At 44.1% G+C, this 18,007-nt stretch overlaps 1 protein-coding gene across 1 annotated transcript in view; it reads right to left on the bottom strand.

The window, feature by feature from the left end:
- The window catches only part of TSPAN32 (tetraspanin 32), a 537,989-nt gene extending 521,713 nt beyond the window's left edge, over positions 1 to 16,276 (bottom strand). The window contains exon 1 of the mRNA XM_085644943.1: positions 16,133 to 16,276. Coding sequence (XP_085501069.1) covers positions 16,133 to 16,198 — 66 coding nt within the window. The 5' untranslated portion in view covers positions 16,199 to 16,276. The remainder of the gene's footprint in view (positions 1 to 16,132) is intronic.
- Between the last annotated feature and the right edge of the window lie 1,731 nt (positions 16,277 to 18,007).

Below are 18,007 nucleotides of genomic sequence, written 5' to 3'. Positions count from 1 at the left end.
TGAATCGCATGAGGAAATTAGACAAGTTCCACCTGAGATAAATATTGAAGAAAAAGGGACAGACAAAGACAGAGAGGGACAGATTGCGGAAAAACCCCGAGGAGGTGTAGGGAACATCAACAACAAGCTAGGTGAAGGGACAAGCAGACAGCAAGAAGATTGCGTGTCGGAGACCCGAGGAGGGACAGAAGCAGGGAAATCTCAATTGGTGGAAAAAGAGACTGTTGGAGAAAAAAAAGTTGTTAAAGAAAAGAAAGCTGTTAATGAACCAGTAGCAACTGAAACAGAGTCTGATGAAAGGGACAATGAGATACATGGAGGACGAGTTCTGAGAAAGAGAACTTGGCTTGGAGAAAGAAACAATAAAGAAGGAAAGCAAAAGAGAAATGCTAAAGGAGATCTTTGGCCAAATAAGATAAAGAGACTGAGGTACAGACTGACACGAGTTAACTCTTCGAGGGCTGAACAGGTGAACGAAGTGTCAAGTCAAAACCCAACCAAAGAAGAAGAAACAAAGATACCTGAAAGAACAAAAAGAATAAGAAAACCAAACCAGAGGTACAAGTCACCGGAATAGACGTATGTGGCACTGCCTGAAGAAGGAGAAGAGGCGGACAGCCAAGGAAGTCCAGAGGAGGCTTTACTGAAGGAGGTTGCTGAAGAAGGAGCTGTGGGAATCCTGAGAGTTATCTTGTCTGACATTGGAGAAGAGACGGATGTTCAGTACCTGATACAGTTTGATGATGATGAAGAGACAGTGAAAAGTGATGAAAACCCAAATTGAGTGAATCCAAGGAAAAATCACTTGGAGAAGAGAAGAAGAAGTAATACTAAAATTAGTAGAGTTTAATAATCTGGTGGGTACTTGCTGCCCTTTAAAAGTTCAGTAAAGGAGTAGAAGAGGCTAAGTCAAAAGACACGGTCAAATTAATAAAATGGCTATCACTGAGAATAAAAGTAGATGTACCTTTCTGAAAAGATGGTGCAAAATGTGCTGCTGCTGTACAGGTTTATTAATGCTGCTTTGGAGCGTGCTTGCTCTACTGATTTCATTTAGAGTCACTATAGACACTTTAGAAGGTCATACTGAGAACAAGACTAATATAGGGAAGAGTCCGTTAAAAGTAGTTCCAACTAGAACTAGTAATGTACATATTCATAAAGATAGGTCAATTAATGATTTTTCTAGCAATGTTTTTTCTAAATTGTTGTATGAGTACGTAAAGACAATGGAAGTAAGGGATTGCTACGTCTGCATGCAATTACCTGCCTCTGTTTCGGAAGGAGTGACTTATCATCATCTTCCGGCTACGTATGGAATTTCCTGTAGTGTGTTGATTAGTATTTTTTATCAATTAGGGAAATTAGATTACAATATGTCTAATATAGAAATCAGAAGGGCATAAAATGAGTGACACAATGTGGGTTATTGAGAAAGAAAAGGAGTTGAAAAATGGAGCCAGTCCAACCATGGCTATAGATGCCCCACAGAAAGGGAAACTGTGCATTACCAGGAAGAGATCCCAATATGATTATTATTTCATAGGGACTAGTGAGTGCCATGATACATACTTTATTGCAACCGGATGGGGATTTAGAGGAGGAGAAGATCCAGTTTTTCCGTGAGTGTATTATATTTGTGGGAACAAGGCTTATTACCGTTTGCCTGACCATTGGTTTGGTACATGTTATGTTGGCCTGGTCTTTCCAAAGATTTTTCACATGGATAGAGTAGATGATGCTGAACATTCTAACACATTAACACGCTATAGAAGAGAAACATGGACAGAAATTGTAGGAGATATTTTTGGAGCTTTAATTCCAGCAGTGGGAATTTCTTTAAATGCATATGGCATTCGGAAGCTGTCAACAGTGGTAGATCGCTTGTCAACAAGCACCGCTGGAGGCTTTCTTTTGGTTAATACAGAAATGGTTGCTTTGCGTGCCATGGCAATGCAAAATCGACTTGCCCTTGACATTCTTTTGGCAAAAGAGGGTGGAGTCTGTGGAATGCTGAAAGTTCAACATTGTTGCACTTACATTCCTGACGAAAGTAAAGATCTAAAGGTTTACATCAAAAATATTACTGATTTGCATGAAGAATTAGTACCACTGGAAGCTGAAAGTATCTGGACTAAAATGGCTAACAAGAGGATTGCTATTAAGAATTTTGTAGCTAAGATAGGTAGTACCATATTTGGTAAGATATTATGTCCATTAACTTGTGTAATAGTTGCACTATTGATCCTTAGGTTAGGATGTATGTGTTGTAGATATAGAAGAAATAAAAAGAAAATCACAAAAGAAAATGTTAAAAAGAGACAAAAGAAATCAGAAAGAGATCCACAAGAAATAGAACTGGAAGAGCTAAGAGAAAGCATGTATATAGAAACTAAAAAGGAAGATAAGATGGAAACTAGGGTCTAAAAAAAAAAAAAACAAGAACAAGAAGACATTTCAAATTCTTCCAAAAGGGGAAACTAAATTGATTTTTGGGGTTTTTGATTTTTGTGGTGATTATATATCACCAAAGGGGGGATTGATGGAGCAGGGTTTTTACTCTAAAACCGAATATCTGTTTCATTTTCGCATGTTATAACTAAAAGTACTAATGATTAATTATTAATGATGAAAAATGTGTCGAATGTTAACTAATCAACCTTATTAACAAGAGAATTACACGTGGGAATGCTATTGCATGGCTAAATAACAAGTGAACTAAGTTGGTGAGCAAACTGACAGAAAACGATGTTGCTTATGTGATGTTATGGTGTTTTGCGCTTATAATTAATATGCATTAATGGCTTCTGATGTCGCAAATGGCTAGTTAAATACACACACATAAGGGTATTAGCAGGGGAATAACACTGTTCAATCATTTCTATGCAGTAATCCTCTTTTATGTTTATTTTGCTTTAAGTTGTCCATTGTGGCCTGCCACAAAATGTCCGCCACCCGCAGCCTGCATTGGAGTTGCTGGAAATTTACAGAAAGGCTTCGCTCTGCCTGTGACCTTGCACCTCCGGTGAACTGAAAAGCCATAAGCATGATGACAAGTCTGGGATATCTGCCAAAAGCCCCTGAAAGACGGAAAAGTTCATACGAACTTAGTGTGATCCCATTTTTGCAACAAATTTACCTAACAGAGACATCCGTGGATGTTGCGAATTAGTCATGAACATTCAATTCTGCTATTCATTATTTGGGACAATCTATGCGTGAGAATAACTCGTACAATATCAAAAAGTACCAAGATGACATTATTTCCGCCATTCATCCATTCTGAATAAAGAAATGTTACTTTTTAGAATGTAAATTTGGGTATAAATAACAGTAGACTAGAGAGGTCTAGCGCCACTTCTTCCCGAGCTGATGATGCGAGGTCCCTATGCTGACGGAGAGGACGATGACTCTACATGACGACAGAAGACTCTAAATTTTCTACAGAGGACTGGTTCTGACTTAGGATCTGACTTTTAGACAGAATAGGTAAATATGAGAAAAATGAATTTGCATTTAATTGGCTTTCCTTGAAATTTTAGATAAATGAATAATCTGTTTGAATTACTGTCTCGGGTGATTATTTCTGGTCATGTTTATTGATTTATTGTGTATTCTTTGAAATGTATTTCACTAGATCTTCAGCAACTAGCTTGTCGCATTGACCTCAAAGTACAGGCAGATTAGATAGAGCATATGTGGAAGGTGTTTTCCCCTTTACAGGGCACGGATAGTGTGATTTAGGGTGAATGTTGGTGAAATGGGCCCCACCAGCGTGTGATGTGTGTATGCGTGTGTGACTGTGAAATCATTCCGTGCGTGGAAGTAGAGGGGATTCGGAAGCTCTGATCTGCAACAGTTTCTATCGACCGCTGCCGCCCAATTGGTGTTTCGCTAAGGATAACAATGCCGTTGGCGTATTGCAGTCTTCTGATTTTTTCCTTGCCCAGCCTGAGAAGATCGCTCTGCACTTGGGCCAGGTGGCTGTAGATGTCGGCCATGTAGATGCTGACCAAACAGGGTGCAACAACGTATCCCTGCTTTAATCCAATATTGGTGTAAATTGTTTTGGTGGTTCTTCGGCCATTCCCTAGCATGATTTGTACCCATGTGTTGGAATAGAGGTTAATAATTGCCTCCAGCAGTTTCGCTGGCACCCCCTACCACACCATTTTTTCTACAACTGGGCCCTTAGGACTTTGTCGAAAGCTGCTTTTATGTTGATGAAGCAGGCATAGAGCTTGCTGGATTTGGCGATTGCTTGCTCCGCCAGAAGGGTGGCCGCCAACAGATGGTTAGAGTGCTCATTCCTGCTCTAAAGCCTGTCTGGGTTTTCGGAGCTATGTTTGAGCGATCGACACAGTCCTCTAAATCAATAAGCAAGTTTGAAGCATGGATCTTGGCTTCGATGTCTACTAATGTGATTAATCTGTAGTTGGTAGAGTTTGAGCGCGCGCCTGATTTATAGATTGGCTGGAAGATGCTGCCTCGCCAGGATTCAGGGATGATGTTTGTTGTTGTGGCATAAATGAATAGGGCGGTTAAGTACGAAGACCAGAGGCAGGAAACCTTTTCAAATAACACGTTTGGGAGGCTGTTGGGCCCTGGAGACCCTCAAGCCTGAGCCTTTTTAGCGTTTGGGCAACCTGCATGTGACTGATAAGAGGATGTTCCGCCTCTGACGGGTACAGGCTTTGCTGCTCCTCCCTGCAGGCTCTGTGTGCATTTGCGGGGGATGTCCTTGTCCACCTAGGTATAAGCAGTAGCGTTATGTGTTGACCAGGCTGTTTCGTGATGTCAGCATTGTAGTGCTGATTCTGACCATTGGCAATTTGTTTTTTCAGCCCAGAAAGATTTAGAGGTCTTTTGCTTGCTTGCATTTGTAGTTTAGGCCAGATCACCAGGCTGAAGTATTTCGCCGACCAGATTGCTTTTTTGTAAGTTTGTTTCCTGTTGGCTATTTTGGAGATTAAATCCTGTCTGGGCTGACCATCCCGCAGGAGGGTGCGCCTGAGCTCTCTGTTAAGTTGCTTTTTCATGGTTCGTAGTTCTGGGGTAAACCGCTTTGTTTATTGGGAGGTTTGGTTGGAAATTTTGTAATCAGGGTTTCGACAAAAGCCTTGAATGCCTGGACGGGAGACATACTGGAATTGGAACTCAGTGATTCGTGTGCAAGGCAGGTGGTGAAGAAGTCCATGATGGTCACTAATGCCAAGTCCTTCCAGATGAGGCGCCTCGAGTTAAACAGCTGGGGGGCTGAGGACAGGCCTTGTGCTTCTGAGGCCCGGGGTGGAGTAAGCTCCAGGGTGAATGTTTAGCAAAGTGATAACTGTCAGGTCTTGCTTACATGGAGAAGTGGGTGATTCCCGTGAACATGTCAGGGTCAGCTAAGGTGTAGTCTAGGGTGGAGCAAGACCTATCTGTGACTCTGGTGAAGTCTGTCGGATGGTCCGACGAACTTTGAACTTTAACTGTGTAAAAGCTCAGGGCTTTGAAGGTGGTTATGCATGTCTTGCATGTGAGGACACGTCTAGTCTGATTTCCGATTTGTTCCAGGATTTGAGTGGAGGGTTTGACGTCTGTGCCTTGCAATAGTTTCATGTTGAAGTCGCCTGATGGGATTATGAACGCTTGAGGGTGGTGCATTGAATTCAACGCTTTGAGAAGACCAATCAAGGCCTGAATCTTGGCGGGTTTGTGCTTCTGAGCTGAGTGATATAAATATTTGGGATTATTAATGGGGAATGGGGAGCCACTGCGAGCTTGATGCACTGAATCCAATGAAGACCAAAATCCACCTCCTCATGAGCCTACACGATGTCAGTCGAGATGTAAAGCAACAGACCCCCTTTAGCCCTGCCTGTCTTTGGCTCTTTTATTGCTGCGTTGAAGTATTCCTTGAATCTCACAATTGGTGTCAGAGCCAGCTGCCAAGTTTCTTACAGCAGTAGGGTCTCTAATTCACGTAGAAAGGATAAGAAGTCGTCCTCCCCCACCTTAATGCCTAAGCCGTTCATGTTCCAGGCACATTTTTTGCAAGGGCGAGCCTGTGGGGGGAGGTTGGAGGGGAGGCAGGGGAGCGTAGGAGCATCCCTCATGCAGCTCGGATAGGTTTGTATTTAAGGACCCGACTTGCTGGTAACCATCCGGGTCGACTATCAGCTGTATTGCTCTGAATGGAGATAATGGCCTTGTTATTTGTAGTCCTTCCCTAACTGCGGTGGAGTTCTCTGAGCCAATCGCCCCCTTCAACAGACCTGTCGTTGGCAGTAGCAAGAGCAGGGGGCTCGGGTAGCAGGTTTCCTAATGTCGATTCCCCATGCTGAGAATTTTTCCCTATGCTGCCAGACTTGGGAGGCTGTGTTTTCATCTGACCAGTTGATGGTGGTGATTTTGTTCCCTAGTTGTTCGTAGTTAGGGCTTAATTTGACCACTTCTATGTTGTTGGACCTGATGTGGTGCAGACCTTGTACTGCTTCGAGCAACCTTAATACATCACTCCGGTTTAAGATGTCATGGAAGCCCCTTGTTTTATAATGAGGGATCAGCTCAATCCTCGCCTCCTCCAGGATTGTGATACCCTGCCCCTGGCGCCGTAACCACGTAGCGGGGGTACCCGCTGGTCCCACTGTTGGCGGTGCCCAGGTTTGGGAGGCTTGGATAGCGGGCGGGTGAGACTGGCGCACTCTTTGGAGTTCAGTGTGGTGGGCCACTACAGTGACCCATCTTAGGTTCATTGTTTCATCCTGAAAAAGAAGGATGCTTGTTTTGTGGGTCAGACCTGTCAGTGGGGAGAGGTATTTTGCAATTGAGATAATCGCCGATTCTCGGTTTAGTGACTGGGAGTGGTCTGGCCGGAGAGCCTTCTGAGCCCCAAGTTGAAGTTGGGGGATGATCGGTGTTGCCAGAGGACTCCTGAGTATGTGTTAGGAGTTCGGACGTTATTGGGGCTTGTGGCGCAGAGTGTCCACTTGACGCGGTAGCCGTCGCGGGGCCCCAGGCTTCTAAGTGCTCCGCCAAAATATCGGGTACAGAGTGGTAATGAGAGCTGTGTTCTGAGCCCGCTCTTTAGCCATCTTCTTATCAGAGTTGTGATGATGGGCTTGGTTTTTGGTGGAGCTAACGCAGTTGATTGTTTTTTCGCCTTTTTTTTTCTGGCTTTTCTCAGACACTTGCATGTCCTCTTTGAGAGTGAGGAACGTGGGCTTGTGGGTGGTAAGACCTTTGCCGGGACTTCATGTGTAGCTGGATAAGTTGACGGGATGATAACTGATCCATTGATTTGTGACTCCTCTATATGCAGAGCTGAATTTATTTCAGCATCCTTCTGTGTGGGGGGTTGGAGCGATACTCCTTTTGGTGGACTCTCGAGACGGTGCTGTTCGATAGTGATCCACTGGTTACCGGAGGAGAATCTAGTTTGGGACGCCTTCACTTCTTCCAATAGTTCTGAAAGTATTGTGGGGACTGTGGCAAGAGTGTCCATAGTCGAGGAGCATTGGCATGTGTGATAGGTTGTGGCTGGATCATGCTTTACTTTTCTTATCATAGTGTTTATCGACGGTAGATTGTGATCAATTCCCTGGACATGAACAGCGAGTGTGTTGAGAAGGTCGACCTGTGTATCCAGCTTGTCTGCATGGTATATTAGTGCTGATGAGATCACCTCCATGGTGCTCAATAACTGGAGCCAAATGGATGGGCCTGGCAGGTGGTTTGAGGAGTCGGGGGTGACCTTACCGTCTGCCCCGGTGAGGTGATAGCTATGTCATCTTGTGCCCCTAGGGAGGGTGCAGGTGGATTAGGGCATCTCGTAGTCTGTTCCTCAGTGTGCCTCCTGGGCTGAGAGCCTTTCTTTCAGGGAAGTGTGAGCCCCTATGGGTAATTTGATAGGGGAGAGCAAAGTGTTATAGTTATTTTTTAAAGCTAAGGAGGGAGAAGAGCAGAGCTGGTCAAAGGGCGAGAAATGTGTCTGTTTGAAAGGGCTCAGGAGCATCTCCTGCCAAACTGTGAAGTCGTCTGGGGACCCCTCCAATACAGCGTTATTTAACTCTGCGTCGTTATATGACTGGTTTGTGCGGTTCGGGCGGGACATATGCTGGGGGCTGGATTGAGTAAGACCCCCATCCAGTTGGGTTTCGTGCGACCCTGGGTGTAGAGTAGCTGCATGGCCCATCGGGAAGCTTAGTTTGAGGGGGCACTGTTTCATCTTGTGTACTAGGACCTCCACCAGAAGCTGGGCCCTGGCATGGGTGTCCGGATGTGATGTTGTGAGAAGGTCGTTGTGAGACGTAGGACAGGCCTCTGAGACCTTGTCCAATATTCCTTTGCCCCCTGTCAGTGTTGGCTCGGGCAGTGGTGACTGTTTGTCCTCAACTGTGGGAGTCGGTATCTACATCGCAGAGGGTGAGTCACTGTCACGACCTGGCCCTTGGTCTGCTTGGGCGGTGGAGCTGGAGCTGAACGCTTTTCATGTAGCTGTTAAAAAGTCTGTTATCTTGGCTTTTCTTCGGCCGGATGGCTTGGAGCAAGACGCTGTTGGTGTAGAGTTGCTGTCCTCCCTACAAGTTGTCTCTGAGTCTAGATCTGGGGCTGGGGTGGAGGAGTGGAGGTTGATCATGAGCCTCTGCTTTGCAACAATCCCTTGTTTTTTACTGTCTTGGATGCCCAATGTACTTTTCCAGATTTCATGATGTCCGGCTGGCGAGTTGAGCTAGGTGGTAGAAACTTGGTATGGTATGTTGATCTGACTGGGTGAGTCAGAGTAAGATTGAGTGTATGAGTGGGACTGAGTGAATCATGGAGAATGAGTGAGTTAGAGGAAGACTGAGTGAGAATAAGTGGTAATAAATCTGAGTGAAATTGAGTGAGTCACAGTGAGATTGTGTGAGTCAGAATGAGTGAGACTGAATGAGTTAGAGTAAGGTTAAGTGAATCAGAATGAATGGAACTGACAGAGAATAAGTGAGAATGAGTGAGACTTCATGAGTCAGTGAGACTGGGTGCATTAGAGTAAGTAAAAGCGAGTGCAAATGCATTGAGAGTAAGTAAATGAGACTTAGTGAGAATGAGTGAGAGAGTAAGACTGAGTGCAAGCGAGTGTTAGTGAATGCCCTGAACCCTTTGAGTAGAAGTCAGACTTGCTCACTGGAATTCGAGCCAAGGATTAAGTCTCACCACTTTTAAATGTCACCAGCCACCACTAGTCCACAGACCAGATTGGGGAAAAAAATTGAAGCAGACTTGGGAACGATGATAATGTTTATGGTGGCTACAATTATGAGGTTTGTAAACTACCTAAACTAAGTAACAATTGCTGGGGAAATGGTGTACGATCTTCAGCCCCAGTGAAGGTGAAGTCTAATGATAGAAGATTAACAATCCCCTCATTCACCTGAAAAGAACACTGCAAACCAAATTAAGGCTTGCAAGCATGGGAGATTCAGTTGGTGACCCTCAAGCTGTGATGTGAAGGAATTAGAAACACTTTAGTGAGCCTGTTTGCAGAATATTTCCCACTTGTGAACTGCCATGCATGGTCTGCAAACTTTCAATCTTTTGTTTTTACAATTACAAGAGTTGGAGTACCAAATAAAGGAGTTCAAACTATATGCTCATCCAATCTAATTGTTGGCCTTTCTACAGTGCAATGGTAACATATGCAGCAATAGTAATTACCATGTTATGTGAGAGTGTGTGACGTGGATATATACACAGCTGTTGAAATATTGATAGCATCAAAGGAAACATAAATGAAGTGTTTACAAGTGAGGAGCAAGACAGTGAGTGGTGAATGTGTGACACAAAAAGATGACTTATGAAGGGAAGGTGAGGTAAGGAAGCACATGTAGAATAGGAGGGTGAAAAGACAGTGATGACATTTGAGACAGGCAGAAAGAGGTTTTCAGAAGAAAAAGCGTGCAAGTGTTCAGCAGCATGAGAGATTGCAGAGAAAAGAGGGTGGAAAGGAAGGAGAGAGACTGGGGGACTCGAAAGTCCACTACCCTTTCCACAGACCTTTGTAATGTTTAATTTCATCCCCTAATGCTGGACATGGAAGGCGTTAAATGGCTGCTAAAGCTAAGTTCCGCCCTCTGTTGTTTTGGTTGAGGATTAGGTCCACACCAGAAGTACGCCCATATGCTAATGCTCTGGAGGAAGCAAGCTGCTTGGATAGATTCAATAAAGTTAGCTGGTTAGGCATTGTGAAGAGGCTTTTATCTGATATTGGGCTGGGAGATATCTGTAAAGAAGATGACCCCTCTTTGTTCCCCCGTCAAAGCCAAGTCAAAGTACGTTCCTGGGGCTGGGTAGCACAAGTCGAGCTAAGCAGCGGGCTTAGGGGGAAGCTTACTAGAATTCACGGCCCACAAACTGGATAGGTGCTTGGAGGGTTACCTAGATTTTATACAAATACCAAGGGACAGAAAATGATATATCCAGTTTAGGTTTGGCACTCTGCCTCTGAATGATTTTATACGTGGATGGAACATCACTCTACTGCCATCTCAGTGCTGACTTGCTGTAAAGCCCCTGAGGAATCCGTTGCTCATGTAATGTTTGGTTGCCCAATATATGCAATTCCAAGAACTAATTGGTTAATCTCCATCTGCAAACAGCTGGGAACTGGTAACCACAAAGAAGCGCTGTAAATGCTAAGATTGGATGCTAGACCACTGTTCGCATGTGAGGTGGCTGAATTCCTTGGCCATATGTGGGGCATTAGGAAAAGAGCACAGAGGGCGAGCGAAGGTTAAGCTTATCTTATGTTTCTAAGTATAATTCTGTGCCCACTGGGTATTTGAATAAGGCCGAGTTACGTGTGCCTATGTTTTTAACACATCAAATCTTATACTTCTCTAGTATTGCATTTGTATGCTCTCCATATTTTTAGATAACTAATTCCTCCTTTTAATTCTTGTGTCTGTTTTTACAGTTCTTTCCTCGTTTTTAAATTTTTAGTATTTATTGTGGGTCATAAATTTGGAATAAGTTATTGCATTATAATGATTGAATGGTATAATATTGCATGGCCACCTTTGATGTGAAACTTTTATGACATGCATGTCGAAATAAAGTATTTAAACAAGCGAAACAGTTAAATTTAGTCTCATATTTTCAGAATCAATACCTTTTCAAAACTAATTAATCACAACAAAATAATGTATCTGATACTGCTATCTAGTATTGAGAAAGCCAAGAGGTCTGGTTGATTTTCGGTATATGTTTCTTGTTGTGTGATATATCTGAAAACAATAACAGGAAACTTACAGAGTGGCACTCAATCACTAGTCAAGTAGCATGCTGTATGAAGAATAGGATTTTAGTTCACAAGTTTTAAGACACATCAGTAATTACATAGGCCACACCTCTTGGAAAGGGATCCTACTTGTGCTTTCTTGGCCATGCCCCATTTACAGAACCTCCACCTTTTTCATCTCACTTAAGGGCACTGGCCTTGTGATTAATTGATGGAGGTGTACTGCACATATCTTGTTCTGCACCCCTGAGCCTGATAATAGTACACACATGATGCAATGACATCAGTGATGTCGTTTGAGATGGTATCAGTGATGTCACTGACCATGTCATAAGGGATGCAATATGTGAGGTCATAATCAGTGCATTGTGGGGGCATAAGTTATAGTTAGCCCTGTTAACTATTTCTCTGGTTTTGTACGAGTTAAACGTGAGCCTAACTATAACGTCCCTGTAACCTTTGTTTTTTTCAGTGAATTCTAGGGTTTTTGTAATTATATTTCCTAACTATAATATCCGTGCAACCTTTGGTTTTATCAGTGAATTTCTAATGTTTTTAAACATTTTATTTCCTAACTGTAACATGTTGAGGTTTGATTTCTGTGAAATGAGCATCGAGCCAGAACGAATTCAGTCCTGCCTATATATCCAAGAAAAGGACCATCGTTTTGTGCAACACCTCTACCCAACTGGATTACTTTCTGCTGGCTAATTAGTAAGTGCTGCTTCTCCTACACTACAGGTGGGTAAAGCGCAGAGAGGAAATGTCTCCTGTGGCCTTATGTGTCTGTAACTTTGCCAATGCGACTGTTGCTTGACCATCTTCAATAGATACGTTTACAAGGTGGAACTGCAGAGTAAACACACTTGGATGATTTGTACTTTATAGAAGTAAGTGCTTGTTTGTTTGGTGGATATGCGATCGCATTCCTAGGCATCAAGAACCCGTCTCCAAAATCAGTAGGAAACACGCTTGGGGGCCTTTTAGTAAGCTGCCCATCATCCTGGAAAAGGGCATGAAGAAGTTGTATACTGCTAATGTATATGGGCCGGGACCAAGCGGGCGGGTCTTCTAGGCACATTTACATACTTCTAGTTTTTAAAAGGTTTCGAACATGATCTCTGGTCTCAGCAGCAGATAACAAGAAAAGAACCCCCTTGACACAGAGACTATGTGGGATATTACACTCGAGAAAAGCAAGGATGCAAACACCTCCATCACAGATTACAGATAACTTTTCAGTGGAAAAGCAGAGAAACACACTTGCTTTGTCTTGACCATGCACATGAAGTTAGGATGATTAGCACTTTACAGAAGTGGAGCTTCAATTTGGGCTCCTGCTTTGTTTATATCTGTGAGTGCTTCCGGTTTAGGTTTCATATTTGTTAAGTGAGCATTGTGCCAGGACGAATCCTGCCCTGGGTATTAACCAAAGACAAAGCCACAGTTTTGTGGAACACCTCTATCCAACTGGAGTGCTTTCTACTGGCTAATTAGTAAGTGCTACCTCGTTGGGTAAATGTATAGTGCATCTCCTACACTACAGCTGCATAAACGATGCAGAGGAAATGTCTCCAGTGATATTGTGTGTCTGTAAATGTGTCAATGTGATTGTTGCTAGGGCACTCAGTGTGTAATGGGACCACGGGGTGAGCCTCAAGACCCACGCAGTCCCATCTAGTTCGCCGCCTCCTGCAGGAGCTGGGATTTGCTGTGACAGACCGGGGGCTGCTGAGAAGCAGCTCCCTGTGTGTCAGAGCAAATGTTTTCATCTGTTTTCCGGCACGCATATTTCCATGCAAGGAAACAGATGAAAACTCTGTTTTCTGCAAGCCAAAGCTGTTTGACAGCTCTGGCTTGCAGAAAGCAGAGTTATGTTTGCTTTTGCTTGCACCAGCCAAAAGCAAACAACTACCTTCTGAGGGTGGGCACCTTGGGAGGTAGCATGAGCCGGCCCTAGGGGGTGGCGGTACCACAAATGGCTTAACAAGAGGGGCCCGCGGCCCCCATCCATCAAAAACATGTAACCCCAGGGAGGTGGTGGTCACCAGGGGCGGGGGTCCGTAATGGACATCCTACATTAATTTATTTCAACCCCAGGGAGGTGGTGGTCGAGATTCCGGGGAGGCCGCATGCCCCCCCTTTAAATTCAATATATTGTGTTGGGGAGGTGGCAGTCCCAATGACTGAGGGTGAGGGGGGCACGCGGGGTCCCCAGCATTAATTTACCTTGATTTCCCTGGGAAGGTGGTGGTCTCCGGGGCACAGGCAGGTCCATCGGCCTGCCCTCATATATATCTTGATAGTGCCCCGGGGAGGGAGGTAGCAGTCCCCAGGGCTTTGGGGGGGGGGGGAGAAGGGGGGTAAGTAAAATATTTAACATAGCAGAGGGTGGCAATCTTGGAATAGTATTTTGCCTAGAGTATACAGTCTAATAAAAGCCTATTGACTTTAACACAAACATTTGACAATAAATATGTTTGGCCAATCACCTTTGTTGTAACTTGTGATAAACGTAACAGATCTAAGGTATCTGACATAACTTTTACCAATGAACCAATCTGGCCTATATGCTTTCCCACATGGTATATTTCATGCATCCAGCAATAATATTACAATTATACACAAAATTACATTTGGCAAAACAATGCAAACCCCTCTTAACCCCTTCGCTGCTGCGGACATTCCGCTGCAGCGCTGGGGGGGGCAGGGGGGCAGCGCGGCGGGCCTGTGCTCATGACGGAGCCGCTCCGTCATGAGCCACAGTTGAGCTGTGCTCATGACGGAACGGTTCCGTCATGACTCCGCCCATTTGCGTTGTCGCCCCGCACAGGCGGGGAAACAGCGCCGCGCAGGCGGAGCGGCCGCCGGCAGGATTGTCATGACGGAACCGTTCCGTCATGAGCACACGACAACCGTGGCTCATGACGGAACGGTTCCGTCATGAGCAGGGAAGGGGTTAAGAAAGCCTAATAATGTGAATCTCCTTCCCCATAGTTTCTCAGAGTTGGTACCCAAACCCAATACCCGTGCCTTGTAAGGTAATCTCAGAGCATCCATTAAATAAAATAACTATTTACAGGTTTTAGCACAGTACAGTAACAATACACCCAGAGTTAACCACAAGAAGAAAACCTTATGGATTAATGACAACATTAAAGAAAGAAAACCCATCTTGCAATACTACAATGCAAGCGGGGAAAATCAAGGGACGAGAAAGATAAAACCTAGCTACACCAGTTTAATAGAGATGACTAAACAGCCATAAAAACCATAAACAGACAACGCTATTCCACATGCATAATTGATGAATACTGCCCAACTAAGGAATTTTCCTCAAGATTCTAGCAGAATTCCGCAATCCAGAGTACTAAAATACAGAAATCCCACAATTACAAGCCTTCTGTGACAAAATCGCCACGGAACAGGGTGCACAAACTTAAAAGCTAGAACCTTACCTGAAGGAGGAATACAAAGAAGTGAAGGGTGGAATGCTTGAATTAATCTTAGTCGCTGGTAATTTCTAGGCCTGGGCAAAATTTGAATTACTCCTGCGAAATCTGTGTAGTTTTGGGAATTTCACATTACGCTTGTTATGCGGAATTCCTGAAGTTATAAGGGATGATTGTGAAGTTCATCCCAGCAGATCTCCTAGCCACGTCTTCCTCCAAACTATACCTGCTAAAGCGCATACACATAAACAAAAGTCTCAAAATAGACAACCCTGTAATCCGCGAAGTGGACTGAGATCATATTAAATGCCATAAAGGGAGCTGCAGAGCTGATGAAAGCTGCCAGCCTACCGACACCCCATAAATGACTTCTATTTTTCAAACTTCTTCATCCATCTCACTGCTAAGCACTGTATCCAATAACACAATAACCGCACCTCGGCTGTTATCACACATGACATGAAAAAGACGTGTGATGACAACCGAGACTTTCAACCACACACGTAGAAAGTATAATGTGCTCATAGAGGGGTAGGCGGAGCTCTGGCACTCCAGGTGCGAGGGCATGGCCAATTTGGCCATGGTGGGGCTAATGGGACTCTCACGGATACATTTCCACAAGATTCGCTGCAGAAGGTCATGATCTGCAGATTCAACCCGCAGGGGACCGTGAAAATGACGGGACACTTAGCTGATAAAGTAATGGAGCGCACTTGGCACAGCAGACTAGAAGTCAAAAAGACTACGGTTTCTGCTAACACAATGGCAAACGCCGAACAGACTGACTCTCTCCCAATTCCACTGGCCTTTAAGACATATGTGGCTAGCTTTGCTTCAATTCCATCTCTTTCCGAATTTGATTTCATACTCCTGCCATTTGTGACTGACTATACCTGCAACCTAACTTGACTTTTATCGTCACCAACCCTAGGGGAAACTTGATTAATCTCTCCCTGTCTGTGACTCTCTTTCAGCATTGGCGGCCTTTAGAGGGACAGTCTGGTAGGTCACTGACTTTACCCCAACCCTAGTAGTCAAGCAGAAGCACTAGCTTGCACGTCATTTACTCCATTCGCCCATAGGTCAGTGCATCAATGTAATATATACAAGCCGACATTTTAGGACAGGGATGTGGGAGATTTAAAATAAAAAATCGGGAGAATGAAAATTCGCAATTGACTTCTATTGTAGAAAATGTAATTTCAGGCGGGAGACAGCTAAAATAAAGCCATTTTTGGCTTGAAAAATCGGTAGTCTCCCGCCTGAATCCAACCCGACGGTGGAAGGAGAGTTTTGTTTACAACTCTCTTGACACCAACCACGAGCCATATTGCCTACCAACATCCACTGAACCACACAAGCCAAGAATTCGCGTCACAGAGAGTGTCACCGGTGCCATCGCTGGCCCTACGGTCCTCACCAGGATGAAGGCGCTGGCGACCAGCAGCTGGCACTTGGCGACTCGCCCCCACTGTTTCTCTGCCATGTCCTCGCTGCCGCGCCCGGTGACAGTGAGTGCCACTCCCTCGCCGCACTGCCTCCTGGCAGATAGAGGAGGCCCACCCTGGCGCTGTGGTTAGCAGTGCATTGTGGGCCTCAGAAAGATACCCGCGGGTTGGGTGTCCGCCTTCCTGCTAGATAAATGGGGAAGTGTACGTGAAAGAATCATGTACGACGGTGGTTTCAGAATCTTTAGTAGACAACAGAGCTACCTTCATCTTGTGCGGGTTCTCACTCAGCAGAGCTACCCTCACACACACATCTTACACATGCTTTCTTCAGGGAGCAGAACAGTCCATCATACAGAGCATTTTGAAGATTGTACCTCGGACCATAGAGCTATATTTCATCATAGAAATCGTAAAGGCTCATACACCAGACAGCGGAACGATCTCTCATCATATACAGCTGTTCCAGGTGCATGGTTTGGACAGCTGTGGTATCCCTCAGGGTTCTCACTGATCTAGGACAGTGGTGCTACCTGGGGTACATGGACTCCTGGCAGTTCACAACACCTACACAAGGGCTCCAGCGACTGTTTGGTAAATTAAGTATTATTAGCAGATTAATACATTATTTGTCCTTAAAAAGGCAAAACGTAAGATTGCATTAATGTGTTAGGAATTTGAAACAGGCTGCTAAAAATTAAATTGCTTTACTTGGCGTGATTGTGGGAGCAGCTCAAGTGAAGCAACCGGAAACTAATATAGAAGATTGGTGACCTCAATTAAGCTCTAGTTTGCACCAACAAAAAGACAGCACGCATTAGGAGCAAAAAAGAGAGAGAGATGCTAGAATCTGACATACTGCTTCATCTTTTGAAACGAAACCACATTTTTCAGAAGCTTTAACCTTCCAATTAAAGTAAACATCTCGATTTTTCCCTGAATTAAATAAAATAGTGAATAATGTGATGCATTGTTGTCTGTTTTTTCAGGTTCAAATAGTAGAGAGTGCTTCGGCCAGAGTCAGCAGTCTCTAGTAGTGATTCAGAAGGGATCAACAGAAGTCAAAAGGTTAAGAACTGCTGAAGTAGGATATACATTTGGTATGTAGTAGCAAATGTTTTGGTGCACGTTTACGTTTATATTGTGTACTTACGAGGCAGGCTCACTAAATTAGTGGTATGGCCTAGGTCACATAAGGGCTACTTCGAGGCAGGATGCTAAGGGTGGTCATAGCTCGTGTGTCCAATGGTCCGCAGCAAAGACTCGAGAATAAACAAACCCCCCCGCAGCCTCCGACTCCAGAACCCTGAACCCGGGCTTATTTATTTATTTTGTATAGCACTAACCAAACAGTGCCCAGCACTCAACCTGCCTTCCCTTAACCCCGAAAGTAGGGAATAAGTCCTATCAGAAATAGGTGGGGGAATAATTCAAATAAACTACGTGCAACGATGACACTGTATCATAGGAAGAGCTCTCACACCATTACTGAAACCCTGCTTTGTCGTGCGTGACAGAGGAGGTAAAAACTTTCAAATGTATGTATTATGTGCATGTAATATGATTTATAATGTGCATTTCCATATTAAAATAACTCACAGGGAGGTTTATGATCATGTTATGTTTTAATAGTGCCTTAAAGAGGTTTCTAGAATGTCAGCACCAAAAAAAACATCAATTAACTAGAAATTATCACAAACGAAAATTTGAAAAGAACATGCAAAAGTTATTTTACCTAATAGCAAATCACATGCATATTTCTACTTATAAGGGGCCTCGTAATTGACTCAAAATGACAACATTTTGAAACAAAGAGAAGGTAAGCGTGCTAGTGAAATTAAATAAAA

Source organism: Triturus cristatus, chromosome 3_1 (genome assembly GCF_964204655.1).
Source record: "Triturus cristatus chromosome 3_1, aTriCri1.1, whole genome shotgun sequence".
Lineage (NCBI taxonomy): Eukaryota > Metazoa > Chordata > Amphibia > Caudata > Salamandridae > Triturus > Triturus cristatus.
This window is presented reverse-complemented; position numbering and strand designations above follow the sequence as displayed.